The 24,666-nt window shown below is 48.7% G+C and overlaps 2 protein-coding genes across 2 annotated transcripts; both read right to left on the bottom strand.

Moving 5' to 3' along the window:
* Positions 1–4,580: 4,580 nt before the first annotated feature.
* Positions 4,581–23,083, bottom strand: LOC129329049 (zinc finger protein 586-like). Its single transcript, XM_054978446.1, has 5 exons — positions 23,007–23,083; positions 17,794–17,879; positions 17,260–17,386; positions 5,407–5,499; positions 4,581–4,758 (listed from the first exon to the last, which is right to left on the bottom strand). The coding sequence occupies exons 2-5, from the start codon at positions 17,854–17,856 to the stop codon at positions 4,721–4,723; spliced, it is 321 nt and encodes a 106-aa protein (XP_054834421.1). The 5' UTR covers positions 17,857–17,879; positions 23,007–23,083; the 3' UTR covers positions 4,581–4,720.
* Positions 12,095–14,450, bottom strand: LOC129329046 (zinc finger protein 345-like). The gene has a single exon (XM_054978443.1). It carries the CDS (start codon positions 14,412–14,414, stop codon positions 12,654–12,656), a length of 1,761 nt encoding a protein of 586 aa, XP_054834418.1. The 5' UTR covers positions 14,415–14,450; the 3' UTR covers positions 12,095–12,653.
* Positions 23,084–24,666: the final 1,583 nt, after the last annotated feature.

Here is a 24,666-nt window from a genome sequence, read left to right on the forward strand (position 1 = left end):
AATGAGTCAATTTATAAGTGCAATTGAAAGTGCAAAGTGCTGACAATTCATAAATATTACCACAGTATAACAAATTCATAAATATCCATTCACAAATGTCCATACAAGTCCATGCAAGGCAACATTTCATATATGAGCATTCTCCAAATAGTCCATAACTTCCGGGTAAATCCTTGATGAAACAGTTTTTTACTTTCTTTCCAGATCTTCTTTCTTATGCATTCATAAATGTAAAGTAGAAAGGCTTTCCTGCCATGAGGTAAATTATAAAAACAACAGTCGACCTCACCCCTGCAAAACACTCGTGGGGTGAGTTGTAAAGGCAGCAGTAAACCTCATTTCTGCGTAACCCTCAATCTGTGGCCGGCTGCAAGCAGATTTCGCGCTTGCTTCTTCAGGAGTCTATTTCAAAGCCCCCATCTATTTCAAAGAAACATCTCCGCCTTGTCCGGGTTGAGTGATTTAAGTGCTTAGGGGTGTTCCCCATGGGGGCTTTGAAATAGACTCCTGAAGAAGCAAGCGCGAAATCTGCTTGCAGCCGGCCACAGATTGAGGGTTACGCAGAAATGAGGTTTACTGCTGCCTTTACAACTCACCCCACGAGTGTTTTGCAGGGGTGAGGTTGACTGTTGTTTTTATAACTTACCTCATGGCAGGAAAGCCTTTCTACTTTACATTTATGAATGCATAAGAAAGAAGATCTGGAAAGAAAGTAAAAAACTGTTTCATCAAGGATTTACCCGGAAGTTATGGACTATTTGGAGAATGCTCATATATGAAATGTTGCCTGGCATGGACTTGTATGGACATTTGTGAATGGATATTTATGAATTTGTTATATTGTGGTAATATTTATGAATTGTCAGCACTTTGCACTTTCAATTGCACTTATAAATTGACTCATTGTATTATAAATGGTATGAAATTGATTCTTTTGTTCCCTGTGGGATTCACCTCCCTCCTTTTTGCATCATAGGTATTAGGCGTGGGGCAGTTGGCATTGCCTGTCCCCCCTTCAGCCATCTGGGATCAGGAGTGGATCAGGTGGCAATGTCCATCCTCTGCCTTCACCCAACTGGTATTAGAATCAAATCAGGTGGCAATGCCCACCCCTGGCAATTCCCACACCCCGCCTTAACCCAGCTAATATTAGGGGAGGACCAGATGGGAATGCCTACTACCCCACATTAACCCAGCTGGTATCAGGGGTGGAGCAGGTGGAAATGCCCTCCCTCCACCATAATGCAGCAGGTATTAGGAGTGGAGCAAGTAACAATGCCCACTCCCCTTCACTCAGCTGAGATCAGGAATAGCAGGAGGCAATGCCTGCCCCACTTCAGCCAGCTGGAGATCAGGTGCCAAGCAAGCAGCAATGCCTGTCCCCCTTCAACCTGCCAGAATCAGGAGCAGAACAAGTGACAATACCCGCATCTCCTTCACCCATCTGGTATTAGGAGCAGGGTAGGTGGAAATGCCCACCCCTCACCTTAACACAAGTGATAATAGTATTGGAGCAGGTGGCAATGCCCACACCCCACCACAACCCAGTTGGTATTAGTAGCAGAATAAGTGGAAATGCCTGCTCCCTTCACCCAAATGGGATCAGGAGCAGAGATGGTGATGTCTGCCTCCCTACACCTTGCTGGGGTCAGGAGCAGAGCAGGTGGCAGTGCCCACCCCAGCCATCACCCTATTGGGATCAGGAGTGGAGCAGGTGGCAATGCACACCCCATACTTTCACCTGATTGGGATCAGGTGCAGAGCAGGAGGCAATACCCTTCTTCCCTTCCCAGCCAGGATAAGGAGTGGAGCAAATGGCAATGCCCACCTCCTTCAATCGACCGAAATAAGTCACTGAGCAGGTGGTCATGCCCACCTCAGCCTTAAGCCAGCTGGTATTAGGAGTGGAGCAGGTGGAAATGTTCACCCCCTGCCTTAACACAGCTGGTATTAGGAGCAGAGCAGGTGGCAATGCCCACCTCGCACCTTCACCTGGCTGGGATCAGGCACAGACCAGTGGACAATGCCCATTCCCACTTCTGCCAGCTGGGATCAGGAGCGGAGCAGGTGGCAACTCGCGCCCCCCGTCATAACCCAGTTGGGATTAGGAGTGGAGCAGGTGGCAATACCCACCTTGACCCTTCATCTGGTTGGGATCAGGCAAAGACCAGGAGGTAATGCCCTTCTTCCCTCAGCCGGAATAAGGAGTGGAGCAGGTGGCAATACTCACTCCCTTCAACCTACCAGAAAAAGGCACCGAACAGGCAGCCATACCCACCCCCTTCACCCATCTGTAATCAGGTGTGGAGCAGGAGGCAATGACCATTTCCCCTTCACCTGTCTGTGATCAGGAGCAGAGCAGGTGGCAATACCACCACCCCTTTATCCGGCCTGTATTAGATGTGGAGCAGGTAGCAAAGCCCCCCACCTATTCACGTGACCGAGATCAGGTGTGGAGCAGGATGCAATGCCTGTTTCCCCTTCACCCAGCTGGGATCAGGAGCGGAGCAGATCACAATGCCCACCCCCCTTTACCCAGCCTGTATCGGGTGGGGCAGGTAGCAAAGCCCACCCCCCTTCACATGGACGACATCATGTGTGGAGCAGGTGGCAATGCCCCCTCCCTCCTTCTCCAGTCAGGATCAGTGATGGAGGAGGACAGAATGCCTGCCTATCCGCCCTCCCCTTTCTAGAGCCCATGGTATTTTTTCCATATGGCTAATTCTTACGTTTCTAAAGAAATTCCACCAGGGAAGAGGATTTTGCCAGGGGATGTCAGGATATGAGGAGATCCTTTTTGGCAAGGGGTTATCCTCATAAGGTAGTACATCAGGCAGAGAGACGAGCTAGATTTATCCCAATGGGAAAACTGTTGGAGCCTAAATTACCACATGCGGCTGATAGCATAACTTGGGCAATAGAATTCACACTGTTAGCCAAAGAAATAAAGGATATTATCTACCGACACTGGCATCTGTTGTCTGACATTAGTGGTTGCAATAGGGTCCCTAGGATAGGTTACCATCGCACAAGGAGTGTTAAAGACATGGTAGTATGCTCGTATCTCAGCACGGAGGGATGTGGCAATGGTTCACCACAGGGATCTTTCCCATTTGCTCATTGCAGGATATGCCCCTTAGCTTTAACAGGCAACACTAATCAGGTAGAGGGATCTCCGTTAAAAGTAACGCTGAAATATTTCTCAACATGTCAAACCAAATCTGTTGTGTACGTTTTAATTTGTACATGTAATAAACTATATGTGGGAAGCACAATGCGCCTGGTCCCAACAGCTCCCGCTGTTGGCTGTTGGTGTCATATTTCCTTGTGCTTTGCAGTTCCCCCCCCCAACAATGAGGGGGTGCTCTTGTGTGAATTGCTCCGAATCTCCGTTGACCAAGGGCAGGCGGGCAGGCAGGCAGGATTCTCTGAATTCCTCCTTCCCCCAGCCCACCTAAAAAGACCTGTGTTTTTTCTACAAATTTTCCTTTTTCTGTGGCCGGGCAAGATTGTTTTAGAAAGGGCAGAGTAGGCTAATGGCTAGTAGGAGGGAGGAAAGCAATCTTAAACAGGTCTACTCAGATGTAAGTCCCATGTTATTCAATAGTGCTTACTCCCAGGGAAGTGTCTTCAGAATTGCAGCCTATGATTGAAGTCTGCAGTTCCAGAGGCCTCACTTCAAAACGGATGTGGACAAATAGGACGGGTGCAGAGGAGAGCAATCAGGATGACTAGGTCCCTAGAGACCAAGTCCTTCGAGAAAGATGGTTGTTGTGGGTTTTCCGGGCTGTATTGCCGTGGTCTTGGCATTGTAGTTCCTGACGTTTCGCCAGCAGCTGTGGCTGGCATCTTCAGAGGTGTAGCACCAAAAGATAGAGATCTCTCAGTGTCACAGTGTGGAAAAGATGTAAAGGTTAAAGAACAGAGTAGATGTGCTTTCTTGTTCCGAAGTGTTTCCAATCTCCGGGGCTGTTGGAATGTTTCCTCCCCATAGAGGTGTTCGATGTATTGTCGAAGGCAATACGTCAGGAACTACAATGCCAAGACCACAGCAATACAGCCTGGAAAACCCACAACAACCATCGTTCTCCGGCCGTGAAAGCCTTCGACAATCCTTCGAGAAAGTTTTCCCTCTTTAAGTAATGTTCCTGCACTGAGAAGGGGTTGGACTAGATGGTGTGTAAGGCCCCTTCCAATGTTATGCTTTTACGATTCTAAAAGGAAACACACCAACTTTTTTGTGGGAGGGTGTCACCATGATTTGGTTTCCTGTATTTGGTTCACAGTTTTGGAGGCTGCTTTAACAAAAGGTGATTTCTGTCTCTCTTGTTTCGTTTTGCACACACTCCTCTGCAACGGGGATGTCGCAGGCCCTGCAGTCCTTGTCTGGAGGGCATCATTTGTGGGGCTTTTCCAAGTTACCATTTAGTGGAAGATGTTGGTTCTCTTGTTCACCAAACAAGTCCCAGTCCATACCAAGAAGACCTGCTTAGAGTGGGGGAAACCGATGGAAGAGATGTAAGGAAACACTTGAGCCAGGAGAACCACTCTGGGGACTCTTGGAAAAAAAATTAGAACAGATCATGAACCTGAATGAAAAGAGCATTTGGAGTAGGTGGGCCCACCTAGGAGAGGCGAAGGGATCCTGCTTCTTTGCCCAAGGGGTATCTGGTGTCTCATGCATTTTGTCGCAAAACAGGGTCCGTTTTCCTTGCTTCTTTTAGGGTTTCTCCATGTTGTGGCTACTCTCCAAGGAACCTACAAGAGAAAAGCATAGAACACAATGCTGATAAAACTGGCCATCAGATGGAAGTCTGAAGGGGCTATTCAGTGTAAGATTATGTCTGAGTTGTGTCACACTAGTTGCTCCTGAGCTAACCCTTGCGATGGCTGAGAATTTTAAAAAATTATTTATTTACTTAAGTTGTTTACGACAACAGCCCCGTGGCACAGAGTGGTAAGCTGCAGTACTTCAGCCCAAGCTCTGCCCACCAGCTGAGTTCGATCCTGGCGGCAGCCGGGTTCAGATAGCCGACTCAAGGTTGACTCAGCCTTCCATCCTTGGAAAAATGAATACCCGGTTTCCTGGGGCTGTAGATAACTGGGGAAGGCAATGGCAAACCACCCCATAACAAAGTCTGCGATGTCCCCCATGGGTCAGTAATGACTCGGTGCTTGCACAGGGGGCTACCTTTACCTTTGTTTATACTTTGCCTTTCTCACCTTAGGGGATGGGAGGGAAGGTGTGTTCTGATTCCAGTTCTCCTGGGTTGTCTGGCCATGTGGGGAGAGCCTTTCCCAAAAGCCTCAACCGATGGCCCCTGTCATGGAGCTGGAGACCAGGGGGGCAATCCCGAATGAAGACCACCACTCATGCAACGTGGCAAGTGGACTGGGCTTGCCCACCTTCTGGTGCGATCCAGCGGTGCCACTGGGGAGTCATCTCTCTCTGTCCAGCATGCCTGAATCTCCTCTGCGGAGTCCAGCTTGGAATGGGATCTGCAGGCCAGAAAGACAGGAAAAGGACGGACGGTGAGAAAGGAGGGAGGGTTTTGAACCGGTTATGGTGCGCTCTGCCAGGTTGCTTTTCACATCCATTTAGTTCACTTCTGGGGAAAAACTGTTAGCTCTAATGAACGGACCCCTCTGTGTGGAGTCCAATGTGTGGCTCTCTGGTGTTAGAGACCAACTAGATTTCCAGGGAGGGAACTTTCGAGAGTCAGCGCTCCCTTCGTCAGACACATGGTGTCAGATTATGGAATCCTAGTTATCTAGAGTTCGTCTCCCCCCTTCAGCAAGAAGCACAGGGTTTCTTGATTCCAAAAGGTTTATTGAAAGACTATGGTCAGGATACAGATGTCCATAATCCAAAGGCTTTAGAGGTCCTTGGCTGAACGAAAGCTTTGTTGAAAATGGCATGTAAAACGAAAGTTACAACACATCAAACGCCCATTCCCAGCCTCTCCTCCCTAGTCCTGTCTGTGAAGGCCTGAGAAGACGAGGACATCAAGGTCGTTGGCTGAAGTGGATAGATAAGACTCTTTACTCCCATGGATATGAGTGGCCTGGACGACACCGGGGCCTAGAGGGAGGAAAACTAGACAACTACTGATTATAATACAAGTTAACATGGCGTTACTCTGGCTAGAGAATTGACATCCTGACATTCTGGCCCCCCTTAAGACCCCCCTTCACCCTCCAGTCCTGTCAGACATGGCATACCAGTTGGCCAGCGTCTGCCCCCTTCCCTTCTGCAAGATGACAAAGTCTCTTGATTTCAAAAGGTTTATTAGAAAGACAGCATACAGGCCCTGGGTCCATATTCCAGAACTTAGATAGTCCTAGCTGAACACAGGCTTTGCTAGAACTGAGGTACCTGATGAAAGCAGTTACACTTCAACCCCTTGGTTCCCATCCTCCCCCCCCCCCCCCGCCCAGAGTTCCCAGTGCTGAGCGTTCATCTGTGAGAAAGCAGGTGCCTCAAGGCCGAAGTTGCAGACAGAAGATAAGACGTGCATTCTCTCCCACGGAAGGAGCCGTCCGGCTATGCCTTCAACCTGGAGGGAAGGAAAGGCTAACAACTAACAAATTAACATGGCGTAACTATTGTTCAGTACTCAAAATATGGTAGATCCTGCACAGCATATCTAGACCTTCATAGAATCACCGAATCACAGAGTTGGAAGGGGCCATACAGACCATCTAGTCCAACCCCCTGCCCAGTGCAGGATCAGCCTAAAGCATCTCTGACAAGTATTCATCCAGCCTCTTCGTGAAAACTGCCAGTGAAGGGGAGCTCACCACCTCCCTAGGCAGCTGATTCCACTTTTGAACTACTCTGACCGTGAAAAAGTTTTTCCTAATATCCAGCCAGTACCTTTGTGCATGTAGATTTAGCCCATTGCTTCGCGTCCTACCTTCTGCTGCCAACTGGAACAGCTCCCTGCCCTCCTCCAAATGACAGCCTTTCAAATATTTAAAGAGAGCAATCATGTCCCCCCTCAACCTCCTCTTCTCCAAACTGAACATTCCCAAGGCCCTCAGCCTTTCCTCGTAGGGCTCAGTCTCCAGACCCCTGATCATTCTCGTCGCTCTCCTCTGCACCCTCTCGATTTTGTCCACATCCTTTTTGAAGTGAGGCCTCCAGAACTGCACACAATACTCCAGGTGTGGCCTGACCAAGGCAGTATAGAGAGGGGCTATGACCTCCTGCGATTTCGATGCAATGGCCCCTTTGATACAACCCAGGTTTGAATTAGCCTTTTTTGCCACTGCACCACAATGACTGCTTATATTCAGTTTACAGTCCACTCTTACCCCAAGATCCCTTTCACATATACTACTGCCCAGAAGTGTATCCCCCATCCAGTATTTGTGCTTCCAATTTTTGTGGCCCAGATGTAATACTGTGCACTTGTCTTTGTTGAATTGCATCCTATTCACAGCTGCCCACTTCTCCAGAGTATTCAGGTCTTGTTGAATTTTAATTCTTTCTTCTTGGGTGTTTGCTACCGCTCCCAATTTGGTATCATCAGCAAATTTAATGAGCAGCCCTTCCACTCCTTCATCCAGATCATTGATAAAAATATTGAAAAGTACCGGGCCCAAAACCAAGCCCTGCGGCACCCCACTGGACACCTCCCTCCAATCTGATGAAACGCCGTTGACCACCACTCTTTGAGTGCGGTCCTCCAACCAGTTCCCTATCCACTGAACTGTCCTATAGTCTACTCCACAGTCTTCCAGTTTGCCCATCAGAATGTCATGGGGGACCTTATCAAAAGCTTTACTGAAATCCAGATAAATAACGTCAACAGAGTTCCCCCGATCCAGTAAGCTGGTCACTCGATCAAAGAAGGAAACCAGGTTGGTCTGGCAAGATCTGTTAGGAACAAAACCGTGCTGACTTCCCCGGATCACTGAGTGGTCCTTCAGATGTTTACAGATTGATCCCTTTAAAATCTGTTCTAATATCTTCCCAGCAACAGAAGTCAGACTGACCGGCCTGTAGTTTCCCGGGTCATCCTTCCTCCCTTTCATAAAGATTGGTATAACATTCACTCTTCTCCAATTTTGTGGCACATCCCCAGTCCTCCAGGAGGCCTTGAAGATAATGGACAGGGGTTCTGCAAGTTCTCTAGAAAGTTCTTTCAGCACTCTTGGGTGCACCCCATCCGGCCCAGGGGATTTGTATTCATCCAGTGCAGCCAGATGCTTCTCCACAACCTCTCTGTCAATGGTTGTTGTGGGTTTTCCGGGCTGTATTGCCGTGTAGCACCTCTGAAGATGCCAGCCACAGCTGCTGGCGAAACGTCAGGAACTACAATGCCAAGACCACGGCAATACAGCCCGGAAAACCCACAACAACCATCGTTCTCCGGCCGTGAAAGCCTTCGACAATACATCTCTCTGTCAATGTCAATTAGCCACTCAGGTGTCCTGCCACATTTTCTACTATCTCTAGATGTGCCTGAGTTCTTCAGAGAGAAAACAGAGGCAAAAAAGTCATTAAGCCTGTCTGCTTTTTCTCTGTCCTGCATCAGAGTTTCTCCATCTACTCCCAACAGCGGTCCAACTGCCTCTTTTACCTTGCGTTTGCTTCTCACATATCTGTAGAAGTTTTTCTTATTGTAGCGAGCCCTCCTGGCCAGACCCGTCTCGTACTGAGCTTTGGCCTCTCTGATGGCTGATCTGCAGTACCTGGTAACCCTCATATACTCCTTTTTAGAGGTCTGTCCTTCTCTCCATTTCCTGAACATTTCCTTTTTCTATGGTTGTTGTGGGTTTTCCGTGTGGCTCACATATACGTCTTGCATGATCCACTAATGTTTTCATTATGCCTCGTCTTACATCAAAGATTCAGCAGATTTCATCAACAAAATCAGTTCTCTGAAACTCAATCCACAAGACATACTTGTCAGTTTTGATGTTGTATCCCTGTTTACCAAGGTTTCAGTAAAAGACACTATTGCACTTATTAATCAGATTTTCCCAGAGGATGTAACAGCCTTATTCCATCATTGTCTGACAACCAGTTACTTCCAATGGGATAACGAATTCTATGAACAGATGGATGGGGTGGCCATGGGGAGACCTCTCAGCCCAGTTATAGCAAACTTCTACATGGAACATTTTGAAAAAACAGCTCTAGAATCAGCACCCCACAAACCTAGTGTATGGTTCCGGTTTGTGGATGATACATTTATCATTTAGAGCCATGGGGAGGAAGAATCGATAGGGTTTTTGAATCATCTCAACAACATCCACCTGAACATACAATTCACAATGGAGAAAGAAATCGAGGGAAAACTCCCATTTCTGGATACCTTGGTCATCCGCAAAGCAAACTTTCAGTTAGGTCACAAGGTCTACAGGAAACCAACTCACACTGATCGGTACTTACACAAAAACTCCAATCACCACCCCCGACAGAAAAGAGGCATAATGAAAACATTAGTGGATCGTGCAAGACGGATATGTGAGCCGCACTTTCTCAATGAGGAAATTAATCATCTAAACCACGCACTTCAGGCAAATGGCTACTCCAGAAATGAAATCCGAAGAGTATTCAAACCCAGGATGAATCAAACAACCAAGGAAAAACAGTCTCCTACAGGAAAAGTGTTTTTGCCATATATCAAAGGAATTACTGATCAGATGGGAAAGCTTATGAAAAAGCATAACCTTCAAGCAGTATTCAGACCCACCCGAAAAATACAACAGATGCTATGATCAGCAAAAGACAGTAGAGACCCCCTCACCTCTGCAGGAGTATACCGCATACCCTGCAGCTGTGGACAAGTTTACATCGGGACCACAAAGCGTAGCATCCAGACAAGAATAAAAGAACATGAAAGACACTGCAGACTTGGACAACCTGAAAAATCAGCAGTGGCTGAACATAGCCTAACTCAAACAGGGCACAGTATCTTATTCCAGGACACCAAAATACTGGACAGCACTTCCAACTACTTTGTCAGACTGCACAGGGAAGCCATTGAAATTCACAAGCATAAGCAAAACTTCAACAGGAAAGAAGAAACCTTAAGAATGAACAGAGCATGGTTTCCAGTTCTGAAAAACACCAGGCTAACAAAACACTCTATACCCGACAATAGCCCTGCAGAGAAGATTAGCACATCAAGCACCAATCCATATGCAAAAGAACCTCCTCAGGATACAGTGAAGCCTCCCGCCATTAGCATTCCACACCCTGGGAAACTCTTACAGGATGACTCAGCTCAACCCCACCCCTCCTGAGTAGATATAAATGACCTGCCAACATCCTTTCCACACTGTGACACTGAGAGATCTCTGTCTTTTGGTGCTACACCTCTGAAGATGCCAGCCACAGCTACTGGCGAAACATCAGGAACTACAATGCCAAGACCACGGCAATACAGCCCGGAAAACCCACAACAACCAAAAGAGGAGTTGTTTTGTATATTAAAGACGAGCTACAACCTAAAATGATATTTAATGATTTGGAAGGCAGATATGTGGCGGTGGAATTTATTTGGAATTCGCAAAAGATTTTGATAGTGGGAATTTATGCACCAAATGGAGCGAAGGATAATTTTTTTAAAGAATTGATGAATCAACTAGATCAAGTGACATATGCTCAAATAATTTTGGCGGGCGATTTTAATGGAGTGGCAAATTTGCAAGCAGACAAAAAAACGACAGGAATACAAAAGGGGACTACTACCCTTATCGTTTTTTGAAATACAAAATCAGGAGAATTTAGAAGATGTTTGGAGAAGAAGTAATCCTAAGACTAAGCAATATACTTTTTATTCTGCGAGACACTCATCTTTATCGAGAATCGACATGATCTGGGCTTCAAAGGACTTAACAATATGGACTAAGGATGCTGAAATAATGCCTAAAGTGAGCTCAGATCACAACCCAATTATGTGGAAATTTGGAAAATGTGCGAAAAAGTATAGATGGAGAATTAATGAAGACTTATTACAACACCAAAACAACCTAGATATGTTACAGAAAGAAACCAGATTTTTTATACAACTTAGACAAATCAGTGCCAACGCACAAGGTATGGGACACTTATAAAGCTGTTATGGGAGGCATCTTAATGGACTTAAATGCGAGAGACAAGAAAAGAGGAAAAATGGAAAGAAATCCAGGAAAAAATTAAAGTTAAAGAGACGCAATTAATGAAAAGACCAGGGAAAAAGAAATTACATCAAGAGATACGGATGTTACAAGAACAAATAAGAGTTATGGAGAATAAGGAATCAGAGTGGGAATTGAAAAAGTTAAAACAAAAGACATTTGAAGGGGCCAACAAACCGGGGAACTATTTAGCTTGGCAATTGAAAAAAAGAAAAGAGAATGATAACTAAGATTGTGGAGAATAACAAAATGTTAAATTACCAATCAGCTATAAGTAGAGCGTTTAACAAGTTTTATGCTAAATTATAGCAGAGTAAAAGGGTGGATGTGAACGCTATTGACCGATATTTGGATAAAATTAACTTACCGGTAATATCAGAAAAGTTGAGAGAAAAACTAAATGCAGAAATAACTGAGAATGAGATTTCAGAGGCAATACAATCGACAAAGCTGTGGAAGGCACCAGGACCTGATGGGATAACGGCTAAATTTTATAAGGTAATGGCTAAAGAAGTGGGGCCTTTCCTGAAAAAAGTGATGGATGGAATATTAAAGGGAAAGGACATACCAGAAACGTGGAACGAGGCAAATATAACACTGATTCTGAAAGAGGAGCAGGACTTGGCTAACGTGAGGAACTATTGACCTATATCTTTACTCAACAATGACTCCTAAGAGAACTCTTTGATGGGAAGTAAGATTATCACACCGAGAGGAAGTTTTCCCACATTTCATGAATTTATATGGTTTCTCCTCTAAGTGAGTTCTTTGATGGGAAGTATGCTTATCATGCAGAGAGAAACTTTTCCCACACTCCAGGCATTTATATGGTTTCTCCCGTGTGTGAATTATTCGATGTGAGGTAAGGACTGAATGTCAGGCTCTGGATTACAGGATATAGCAGGCAGATCTCTGGTTCATGATAGCAAGACACAGTCCCTTGGTTAAATGACTTTTATTCAGAAATCAGTCTATTTCTATATATTCAGATCCAAAGGTCTACTTAGAAGTAAGGTAAACATCTAAGTAGTTTGCATAGATGTTTGACAAGAATGACCACATCGGCAATACACTTCTCTTTTCTACCCGACTTTCCTTCCCCCTCCTAATGCCCAAACATACATTGTTGTTCTTTCTATGTGAGAACAGTTTGCATATTTGTGTTATCACGCTACAAAGAGGAAAGACACATCATAGTCTAGAGTTCAAAGTTGTAAATAGGCAGCCACCTGCCAGTGTGAGAATCCACTAGAATATTAGTAATAGGAAACTGAAACACTCCAGGCTTATGACAATATTGACCTTAACAGACACTCAAGCATCAAAGTAACTGGCATTAGAACATAACCATCAGAATTAATATTGGCATGGATGAATGGGTAGTCAGACATGACACTGAACGTGAACGGAAGCTTTTCCCACACTCCAGGCATTTATAAGGTTTCTTTCCAGTGTGAATCCTTTAATGGACAGCAAGACCTCCACTCTGACTGAAGCTTTTCCCACACTCCAAGCATTTATATGGTTTCTCCTGAGTGAATTCTTTGATGGGAAGTAAGCTTATCATGCCGAGAAAAACTTTTCCCACAGTCCAGGCATTTACATGGTTTCACCCCTAAGTGACTTCTTTGATGGGAAGTAAGTTTATCACTCCGACTGAATCTTTTCCCACAATCCAGGCATTTGTAGGGTTTCTCCCCAGTGTGAACCCTTTGATGTGAGGTAAGGTCTGAACTCGAACGGAAGCTTTTTCCACACTCCAGGCATTTATAAGGTTTCTCCCCTGAGTGAATTCTTTGATGAACATTAAGTTGTGAACTCTGACTGAAATCTTTTCCACACTCCAGGCACTTATATGGTTTCTCCCCAGTGTGAACCCTTTTATGTGAGGTAAGGCCTGAACGCCAATGGAAGCTTTTCCCACACTCCAGGCATGTATACGGTTTCACACCTCTGTGAAGTCTTTGGTGGGAAGAAAGGTTATGAACCCAACTGAAACTTTTTCCACACTCCAGGCATTTATAGGGTTTCTCTCCTGAGTGAATTCTTTGATGGCCAATAAGTCGTGAACTCTGACTGAAACCTTTTCCACACTCCAGGCATTTATATGGTTTCTCTCCAGTGTGAACTCTTTTATGTGAGGTAAGACCTGAACTCCAATGGAAGCTTTTCCCACACTCCAGGCACGTATGGGGTTTCTCCCCTGTGTGAATCCTTTGATGAGAAGAAAGGCTTCTACGGTGAATGAAACTTTTCCCACACTCCAGGCATGTATAGGGTTTCTCCCCTGTGTGAATCCTTTGATGAGAAGAAAGGCTTCTACGATCACCAAAACTTTTCCCACACTCCAGGCATGTATAGGGTTTCTCCCCTGTGTGAATCCTTTGATGAGAAGAAAGGCTTCTACGGTCACTGAAACTTTTCCCACACTCCAGGCATGTATAAGGTTTCTCCCCTGTGTGAATCCTTTGATGAGAAGAAAGGATTCTACGGTGACTGAAACTTTTCCCACACTCAAGGCATTTATACAGCTTCTCCCCTGAGTGAATTATTTGATGGAAAGTAAGATTTCCACTCCGACTGAAGCTTTTCCCACACTCTAGGCATGTATATGGTTTCTCCCCAGTGTGAATCCTTTCATGTGATGCAAGGTCTGAACTCGTACGGAAGTTTTTCCCACACTCCAGGCATTTATAAGGTTTCTCCCCAGTATGAACCCTTTTATGAAAGGTAAGGCCTGAACTCCAATAAAAGCTTTTCCCACACTCCAGGCATGTATATGGTTTCACACCTCTGTGAACTCTTTGGTGGGAAGAAAGATTATAACCCCAAGTGAAACCTTTTCCACACTCCAGGCACTTATAGGGTTTCTCCCCTGTGTGACTCCTTTGATGAGAAGAAAGGATTCTACGCTGACTGAAACTTTTCCCACACTCCAGGCATTTGTATGGTTTCTCCCCTGAGTGAATTCTTTGATGGGAAGTAAGGTTATCACTCCAGCTGGAGCTTTTCCCACCCTCCAGGAACTGAAATATTTTCTTTTTGTTACATGTGCTCCATTCAATATTAATATCTGATTTGTTGGGGATTTTTTCCCTGCTTGCAGTAAGCTCATTCCTGTTCATAGTGCCTGGGTATAGGTTTTCCTGTATAGGGTCACTCCACTCTAGTAGACTGGAAGAATTCCCCCCTTCATAAGGATCTTTTCCTTCCTCCTTCAGTTCATCACAATATTCAGTTTGTTCTTTTCCATCTGAATACACTTTCTCTTTCTCCATCACTGGATATTCTTTCGTGTCATTTGCTGACTCCCACACGCCTCCTGCTGGAAGAAAGAGAATCCAGGTGTGATGTGGGGGTTGTGATTTCCGAGGCATTAAACTCCAACTGCTGCACCCATTTCTCCCCCTTGCCTTAGCAATTCCTTCTAAATTTCTAGCGGAGTAAGTTAGCAGAGTAGCCATTTGTATGGTGATAAATGTCGCCCAAGAGGACATAGGAGAGAGCCATTTTTAAATTGAACCAGTTTTATATTTTTTTGTTGCAATGAATTTTTCTGTTGGGGTGATTGATGGAGGTGGGTGGGCAGGGGGGGAGAAGATGGACAGCCAATTCTACACATGGCAGAAGGTCTAAACAGACATAGCCAGCAACATGGAGAAAAATGTAACAAGAAACCAGAGTTATTTCTGCCTCTAAGACTACAGAAGTAGGGTTTCAAAGCAAAAGAGGGTACGTGTCTACCTTTTTCATTTTCTATATGCTGAGATATTCAGGTAGATGGCCGACACTTAGAGCTTCTTAGGTGCACATCTACATCTGAATCAGGTCTGACCAGAGTCATCCAGGACTCCTGCAAGATGCTAAATTTTATATTGGTAAATTGTCTGGGACAGGACCTTTGGGATCACCTGCAGCAGGGCTCTCGGCTGGGTCGGTGGATGTCTTCACTCGAGAGCTCTGTGGGGTTGATTTGGGTCATGCCTCTGCAATAAAGCACAGGCTTGGCTTTGCAGGCAAAAGGTCCAAGATCAAGGCCTGACTGCTCCAGGGAAAGGGATCTTGGGGTAACAGGGCTGCCAAACAACCTTGCCTGGAAACCTGGAGAATATCTGGCTAAGCTTGGCATAAGTGATCTGTCTGGGGAGGAAGAAGTATCTGATTTTCAGAGTTTCCAGATCTCCAGGCACCATTTCAGCATTCAAAACTCAGCCAAGCTCTTCTGAGAACCCACCGAAACCCACCAGCCCTTGGAAGGAAGTGCAGGCAACACGCAGTCCCAAGACAGGTCGAAGCACTTACCCGCCAACTCCTCCTCTTCATCTGAGCCTGGGAGAAACAGCAATTCCTCCTCTTCCAGCCGGGATATGAGTTCAGGTTTGGCAACCTGAGATCCTTTTTACATGGGGAAAAAACACAAAATCATAACTCTTCTGGGTGCACAGAAATTCAGCAATTCTAAGGCGGCTTGATTCTGTCCCTCCAGAAATACAGAACAGACAAATAATAGGGGTGGGGCAGAGTGCAGACTGAAAGCAAACCAGACAGGAATATTTAAAAGGCAGCCGGCAATCAAAACTTTTGGTAAGATGAAATCCTTTAAGTATCTACTAAATTAGTCCTAATTCAAGAATCACTCAAACCTTTGTTGAATGAGAGAGGGAAAGAGAATGCAAAGAGACGTCTTGGGGATTCGAGAGGGAGAACGATGCCGGAGAGATGGACAGAAAGGGGATTGGCAGGACCCAAAGAACCAGGGGATGTGGAGAGGGACATTGGGAGCCTCCATGGATATTGGGAGCAGCGATGGAGTAATGGGGAGCAAGCGTGGGCCCCACGGGATAGATGAAAAAACCTCACCTGCCTTGTATGTCTGAATCCCAAGTTGATGTTTATGTTTTATTCAATTTATATCCCTCCCTCCCTGTGAGAGGGCTCAGGGTGGGTTACATCAAGCATAAATTACAGTTTAAAATCAATATTAAAAACATCTGACTTTATAAAAGAGTAAGCGTGTTCTAGACAACTCACTTCCTACCCGGGTGTGCCACCAGAGGGTGCAGCCGTGGAAAGAAACTCAGGACGGAATCAGGATGGGAGCAAGTGGCAAAATGGGAGCAGAAAAGGTGGCAAAGCCCCCCCCCCCCACCTTTGCCTGGCTGGGATGAGCAGTGGAGCAGGTGGCAGCTACTCCCCATTCCTGTTTTCTGTGGCAGAAAGAGCTGGGTGAGCGAAGCAGAAAGAGGCCCTGTATGACTATAGGGTGCTGGTGTAATAATGGCGCCAGCAGTTCTCTGCCTACTCCCTGAACAAGTGAGTTGGAAATGCCTGCTAAGAAAGAACCAGTGGCTGAGAAGCCAGCCACTTAGGTAAGGTGCAAGGAACCTGAGACGAGGTCTTTGGTAAAAATGGCTGCACTTTGGTTCAGAACTGCAAGTACTGTCAGGTTGTGGCCTGGCTCACATATGTGGTTACAGAGCCAGTTAGGAACCCCTGTGGAGCCGTCTCTGCGTTCCCCAGAGATTCGACCCAGGGAGGCTGTTCTCAAGGAGCTCTGCGTGGACTCCCTGGTTCTTCACGCAGCTGAAATGCCCATTAACGGCTCAGCCCTGACTGGACCTTGAGTTGTCGAGTGACGCACTGAGTCTGAGAAAAGATGGCTTCTCAGCTCACCCAGCTCCAGCTCCGTTCCTTCCTCTCTGAGCTAGCTTTCTTCAGTCAAGCTCAGACCATGACGCAGATTGGAAAGTCAAGGCCTTTGGGAAAGGGGGAGATTTCGGTCTCACAAACAAATGAGAACATGCCCCACCCACTGTAATAGGAGGAGAGGAGGCGGACTCCCATATACAAGGCAAGGCCCAAGATGGAGGGATGGCCAAGCTCCACTCTGCACCTCTTCTGACGCCGCTCACGTGGTCCAGGCCCAGGGCTGCCAGGCAGGGGCTCCCTCTCCAGAAAGAGACCCATACCCCCTCCCACATCAGAGGAGGGAATATGGAGGGCGGCAGAGATCAGCCACTGGGCCCAGGGGAGACAGCCTAACCGTGGCCTTCCCCATTCAAGTATTCCTCACAGCCACTCCTCCCACCAGAAGGAGGCAGCCCAGGAGAAAGGGACCCTTACCCAGAGAGGCCACGATCCCAAAGTTCTCCAGCATGACTTCCTTGTACAGGGCTCTCTGGGCCGGGCGCAGCAGGCTCCACTCCCCCTGGGTGAAACGCACAGCCACCTCTTCGAAGGACACCGGACTCTGGAAGGAAAAGAATGCGTTTCTTTACACCACTGGAAAGCTGGTGCTGGGGGGGGGGGCGGAGAAACAGAGGAAGGGGATTCATACAGGAAGGCCAACACAAAGAGGAGGGGAGGGGAGAAGAGCCCCTTGGGGTCATTTCGCTCCTCACTCCCAGCTCTCCTTAGGGGCACTTGGGGCCCAGAGGGGTGGCCTACCTTGGCAGGGGGCTGGCAGGCTTGTGGGAAGAGGCCGGAGACGTCCATGGGGCAAAGGACCAAACCCTTTTCCATCGTCCTGCACCTGCCATCCTAGGCAGTGGGTGGCCATTTTCCTGCCTCCTCAGGGCGCAGCCTCGGCCTCTTGTATCGCCACAGCCAAGGCCAAGGAGCCCAATCCTCTGAGCCCCCAAGGCCCCCTCCCCGTACCTGAGCTGGCCGCATGGCTGGTCTTTTCCCTTCACAACATGGAGGAGACGGTGGAGAAGCCATCAAGGGAGCCTTTTCACTGCTGCCTGGGAGGGAGAGAAAGAAAGGAGGTGGGAAACCCTTTTTAGTGCTCACACATCTCCTGCGCCAGTCCCTTCAGAGAACCTCTCTCTGCACTGCCTTTAGGGCACAGCACGAGAAACTGGGTTCCCTCTAGGCTGGCTCAGAAGGGCCTGGCCCCATCTCTTCACCTCATTCTTCGCTCATCCGTCTACTCTCTTTGAAATGCTTCCTCCCAAACTGCAGGTCCCTTCCAGGGAGAGGAGCCCCTGGCCCTGCCTGGAGCCAAAATCTCTCCCTCGTCCCTCTAAGGGAAGCCAAGACCGACTGGGACTCTGCTGGTCAGGGGGTGGAAGAGCCCCGGGGTGACGGGACAGACTGCAGGATTCCCTGCACAGAGAAAACTAGCCCGGCAGGGGAAACCTTTTCTTTTTTCTCTGCCTGGGAAACTTTCCCTCCTAGAAATACAGAACAGGTCCGAGACTCAGATTTATGCATGCGCCGGACCAGTACCACGTCTGTCCACTGAGCCCGAAGAAATCCTGCAACTGTGGTTAATAATGCACAGGGACAACACCCCTCCAGGCACGCCCAGCTGAGCAGAAAAACAGCCCTGAGACTACAGGGGAGGGACCTCCGGGGCTTCTGCAGGGGGGAGGTCCCCGCATGCCCCCCCCCCAAATCCCCAGCAGCAGCCATCAGGGTTTTTTCACTGGGATTGCACATGCACAATCACAGGCCAGGAGGAGGAAAAATGGCCGCCGTTGGGGCAGGACAAGGGAAGGTGAAGTGGCAGCCAGGCGGGCTCGGTTGCAAACTTTGCAAGAAAGGAGGTTTGTGGAGATGGGAGGAAAGCCAGGGAAACGTTTCTCAGCCGTTCACGGGCGCTAGAGAATTTCTCCCCCCAGATGCTCCCTTTGCACAAAACCCCCGCCAGGCCCTCCCCTCCCCCTCCCATACGGCCATGCGGGGTTCAGGGGTAGGGGGGGTTCTCTGCCCCTACGGCCGGACCCTCCTCCAGAACAGATGCAAGAGGTCTTATCTGCCATCTGCTGAACAAAGGGGTCACAGAGAGACACCGAGCTGTCGACTTCCTCCTGCAGGCCGCTGACCACCGGAACAGCTCCACTGCCCCCTGCCCCCCGCGCAGACCAAACGGTGGCCTAAATGCGTCCGTGGCCGCCATCACCGCCGGAGAGCAGGCTTGGCGAAGAGCTTCTGCCCTCTCCCTTGTCCTGTTAGGCGAGAGCAGGGCGCTCGCCTGGGTCATTTCCTCACTCCAGAGGTCAAACAGGGCGTGGCCAGTCGCCCAGACCAGCAGGAGAATCCACATTCCCAGACTGAAAAATCCCCCAGTGACACCTGAAAACCAGTCGGACCCATCCAGCTTTAGGGGCAGACTGTCTTAATCGGCCCCTCAGCCCTGTGCAGTCTCGGTCTCTGTCAGGACAGTTGTCCACAGCCCCTCCATATTGCTTTTGCTCTGTTTCTTAGCCACTGCGTTGCAGTATCACTGTGCAGCACCTGGTTAACATTTGCTTTCCAGATTCCGCTGCTCCAGGGGCCTGGCGCTATCTCGGAGGGCTCGCCGCTGCGGCCCTGGGACACCTTCCCCACTCTGTGGGCGAGACAGGAGGGGGAGTTGGGAGGGGGTACTTAGAAGGTGCGTTCTTGTCACTTCGTTATTCTTAACAAGGAGCCTGTGTGCAGACAGAGGCCTTTGTATTGCTTCTGATTATGCTGTGGACATCTATATGGCAAAGCCGAGATATCTGAATAAACGGCATTGACTCAAGAGACTGGATTCCTTGCTGCAGTGGTCTAGAGTTTGGTTTCTCATATCCTGTCACCCATAGTCCGAGAGGCTCCCTGTGAGCTGAAATCCCACCCAGATCTCAAGAAAGGGGGCTGTCTTCATACCACCCCCCTCAGATCTCCTTCCCCCTGCCCAGAGCAAAACACCAGATCGAGGGTCTGCCCTGCACAGGAGGTGGGGCCTGCTATTACCTGAGACGGGCCCATCAGGTGTGACGGAGGCCATGAAACCCAGAACTGCTCCCAGCAAGGCAGCCTCGGCCTGGACGCTGAAGACCCCCAGAGCCACCAGCCTGCATTACCACGCCAAAAGATGTCCTCAAGGGTTATAATTTTATTGCTCTTCCTTTTGGCCCAGTGCGCTACCTGCCCAATTTTTAACATTATTTCCATTAACGGTCGGTTTTTGTGTTTGGAGGCAGCTTTCTTCTCAACGCCCGTCCTGCTGGCACCAGAGGGGAGGTGGGCTGGAGATGTTTTAATCTGGTTTTCTCCCATACGTAGAGTAAATACTCACAACATTATCAAGTTGAATTATAAACCCCTACAATTTTTCTTTATCTGCAAATACAAACCCACTGGCATTTTTTACAAAGTCATTACCCAGCTGGTCACACTTGCATGTAGGGCTTTCGGGGACCACAGTTCTCTTTGTCAGATGCATCTGGCAGGGAGAGCTGTGGTTCTCGAAGGCTTGTGCTGCAGTGGAATTGGTTGGTCTTGGAGGTGCTGCCGGACTCTTTTTGTTTTTATTTTGCTACTACAGACTAACAGGGCTAAGTCCTCTGAACCTTTACAGAGGCAAACTGATCTCCACATCAGAGAGCTGTTGGCATCTGCATATCAGAAGGAGATGTTTGCATCTACCCCGCCCCACCTCTCCTCCTCTATATCTGACCAGTTTCTCTTCTTGCCCTCCATGCATCTGACGAAGAGAACTGTGATTCTCGAAAGCTTATGCTACAATAAAATTGGTTAGTCTTAAAGGTGCTACTGGACTCTTTTTGATTTTGCTACTACAGACTAACACGGCTAACTCCTTTGGTAATATAACTGTTTGCATCTACTCCGCCCTCCCCTCTTCACCTATATATCTGACCAGTTTCTTCTTGCCCTCCATGCATCTGATGAAGAATGCATCCATTCTTGCCCTCCATGCATCTGATGAAGAATAACAGGATTGCCCATTGGAAATAATGGGAGAGGCTTGAATGCCCATTGGAAATAATGGGAAACTGGAATGCCCATTGACTTGCATGGGATCCATTGAAACGCATTAGAGCAAAAAAAGAGGTGCAACGAAAATGTGGAATGGATTTTGAAGGAAAGTCTCTGGGCCCAGATAGCCTGTTCTGGGACTGGATTGAGAGGCCCCTGAGTGGAATGACGGGCCCTGGGTGTGACAGAAGGGGTGCGGGACAGGAATGACACACCCCTAACAGGAATGACAGCTCCTGGGTGTGACAGAAGGGCTCTGGGATTGAAATGACAAGACCCTAACAGGAATGACGCCCACTGGGTGTGACAGAAGAACTCCAGGACTGGAATGACAGGCCCCTGACTGAAGTGACAGCCCTTCGGTGTAATAGAAGGGGTGTGGGACGGGAATGTCGGGCCCTTGACTGGAAGGATAGGCCCCTGAGTGCAATGATGGCTCCTGGGTGTGACAGAAGGGCTCTGGGGCTGGAATGACAGGCCCCTGACAGTAATGACGGCCCCTGGGTGTAGCAGAAGGGCTCGGGGACTGGAATGACAGGCCCCTGAGTGGAATGAAGGCCCCTGGGCATATCAGTATTGCTCTGGGACTGGAATGACAGGCCCCTGAGTGCAATGATGGCACCTGGGTGTGAGAGAAGGGCTCTGGGACCAGAATGTGAATCACAGCCCCTGGGAGGGACAGAAGGCTCTGGGACTGGAATGACAGGCCCCTGAGTGGAATGACGGCCCCTGGGTGTGACAGAAGGGCTCGGGGACTGGAATGACAGGCCCCTGACTGTTATGAAGGCCCCTGGGCATATCAGTATTGCTCTGGGACTGGAATGACAGGCCCCTGAGTGCAATGATGGCACCTGGGTGTGAGAGAAGGGCTCTGGGACCAGAATGTGAATCACAGCCCCTGGGAGGGACAGAAGGCTCTGGGACTGGAATGACAGGCCCCTGAGTGGAATGACGGCCCCTGGGTGTGACAGAAGGGCTCGGGGACTGGAATGACAGGCCCCTGACTGTTATGAAGGCCCCTGGGCATATCAGTATTGCTCTGGGACTGGAATGACAGGCCCCTGAGTGCAATGATGGCACCTGGGTGTGAGAGAAGGGCTCTGGGACCAGAATGTGAATCACAGCCCCTGGGAGGGACAGAAGGCTCTGGGACTGGAATGACAGGCCCCTGAGTGGAATGACGGCCCCTGGGTGTGACAGAAGGGCTCGGGGACTGGAATGACAGGCCCCTGACTGTTATGAAGGCCCCTGGGCATATCAGTATTGCTCTGGGACTGGAATGACAGGCCCCTGAGTGCAATGATGGCACCTGGGTGTGAGAGAAGGGCTCTGGGACCAGAATGTGAATCACAGCCCCTGGGAGGGACAGAAGGCTCTGGGACTGGAATGACAGGCCCCTGAGTGGAATGACGGCCCCTGGGTGTGACAGAAGGGCTCTGGGACTGGAATGACAGGCCCCTGAATGGAATGACAGGCCCCTGAGTGGAATGAGGTCGCCTGGGTGTGACAGATGGGGTCTGGGACTGGAATGAAGAGTTCCTGGAAGTGAAAGAAGGGCCTTTTGGGAGCCTGTCATTCCAGTCCCCGAGCCCTTCTGCCACACCCAGGGGCCGTCATTCCAGCATGGAGCCTGTCAATCCAGTCCCATAACAGTTTATCTGGGCCCAGAGAGTTTCCTCCAAAATCCATTCCACCTTTTCTTTGCACCTTTTTTTTTTTGCTCTAATGCGTTTCAATGGAGCCCATGCAAGTCAATGGGCATTCCAGGTTCTCATTATTTCCAATCAGCATTCAAGCCTCTCCCATTATTTCCAATGTGTGATCCTGTCATTCCCTTTAGTATGTCCCCTCGCACTGCGTAACCCGAGTCTTGAGTTTCAGTGGGAAAGGCAGACTATAAATAACATAAATAATAAAAAATAAACATGGTAAAGAGAAGCCCTTTTGCTAGAGATTGCAGAGAAAGCGCAGGGGAAGGTGCCTGCCTCATTGCCGGAGGAGCTCAGCTGGGAGCGTCCCGAGAGCCGCAGAAAAGCCCCTTGGGGTCCACGCAGCCCCCTGGCCGAGCCTGGCAGCAGCAGGGGGGCGCTTTGCAGAGGGGGGATCATTGCAGGACTTACCCCTTTTGCAGAAAGTCCTCCTCTCCCCTCCGCCCCACAACACACAATGGAGACCCCGGGACAGGAAGTGAGGGTGGCCTCCCCTCTCCTGGCCTCTCTAGGAATGGAGGCTCCTTCCCTTTAACCCTTCCAGGGACTCGCTTCTGCCTTTGCCAGGCCAGAGGCTGCAGCATTTGTGCGCTGAAAGAAGAGAAAACCACCTTTGCGTTGCAGGTCCTTTCTCAGCTTGGAGGCATCACTGTGGCAATCGCGCACCCACCACGTGGGGGCGCTGTCACAGCACAAAAACGTGCCCCCAAGGCACGGGTCCTCATAGAGTCTCCGGATTTCAGTCCCCATCCAGTCACAGATCATGTCCAGAGCCACAGATTGCACCACAAACATCACACACCCACCTCTTCATGGCCCTGCCACGGGGGAAAAACGTGATTCCAAAGCATGGATAGTCAAGGATAACATAAATGAAAATGGATCCTCAGGATTTTTTTATGGAGTTATGGAAAACACTCCATTGAACCACATGTCATGTGTCCATAGCCGCAGGATGTACAAGAAAACCCACTCACCCACCACTTTGGGACACTGCAAGAGCACAACAATTTGACTCCAAAGCGCAGATCCTCATGGATCCCAAGGAATTTTCCAGCAGGTCCCCCCAAACTCATGTGGCTGAGGACGAGTCGAGTGACACACTGAAGAGTTCGCAGGGTCCCCCATGTCAAAATCCCGAGGAATGAGGATCTACGAGTCTCCATGTTTTTGCACCATGAAGACACCACAAAGGGCCAGATCCATGTTTTATAAGGTGATTTGAGCTGGATCTGGGGTTAAGAAAACCGGCGGATCCAGGAGGATCTTTTCACTTTTCCCCATGGCAGTGCACGGTTCCCTGCCTCAGTGGTGTAGGACAGTGTATCCTTCTGCTCACACCTCTGCGCAACTGGCATTTCCTTCGCTGATTCGGGGGGGGGGGGTCAACTTCCATGGTGTCCAAAGCTCCTCGCCTCTCTTGCTCCTTTCACCTGTCCTTACAACAGCCCTGCAAGGCAGGCCATGGGCACCATGGCTGAGTTCAGCACAGAGTGACTTGCCCGAAGCCACCTGGTGAAAGGGAGGGAAGAGACTCCGAGCCCAGGATTTTCTGGTTTTTAATTTGGGCTCGTAGGACGTGGGCATCACTGACTGTTTGTTAGCTAATACATTGAGTAACTCTAAGAGTGTTTATATCTTATTGAGTCTGGTCTTGGGCAGGGCTAAACAGAAGTGCTGGCTAAAGAGCTCCTCTCCTCTTTAAGGTGCTTGCAACCACGTAGCCGTGTTCGGGCGAGGGTCTATTGCAGAAAGAACAAATACAAGTCGGGGGGGGGGGGTCTCCTTAAAGCCTAACAAGGAGGGTTGCCAGATGATTTCAACAGAAGAGCAGCAGTGAGGGAGCCGGAGAAGATCCTCAAAGCTAAAACGTCTCTCTGGGAACCAGGATCGAGATCATCCAAAGTATGGGATCCTTACACGAAAAGTGACCTTCTGCCCTTACCCAGATTCTTCAGCACAAGAGGAGGAGACAGCCAAGTGCTTCTTTTAAGTGATCGTATTGAATGTTGCAATATTGGGTACCAGCTTTCAAAGGAGCCACTAGAGTACCAGAGCTTACAAGCAGTTT

This window comes from Eublepharis macularius, chromosome 4 (genome assembly GCF_028583425.1).
Source record: "Eublepharis macularius isolate TG4126 chromosome 4, MPM_Emac_v1.0, whole genome shotgun sequence".
Taxonomy (NCBI): Eukaryota; Metazoa; Chordata; class Lepidosauria; order Squamata; family Eublepharidae; genus Eublepharis; species Eublepharis macularius.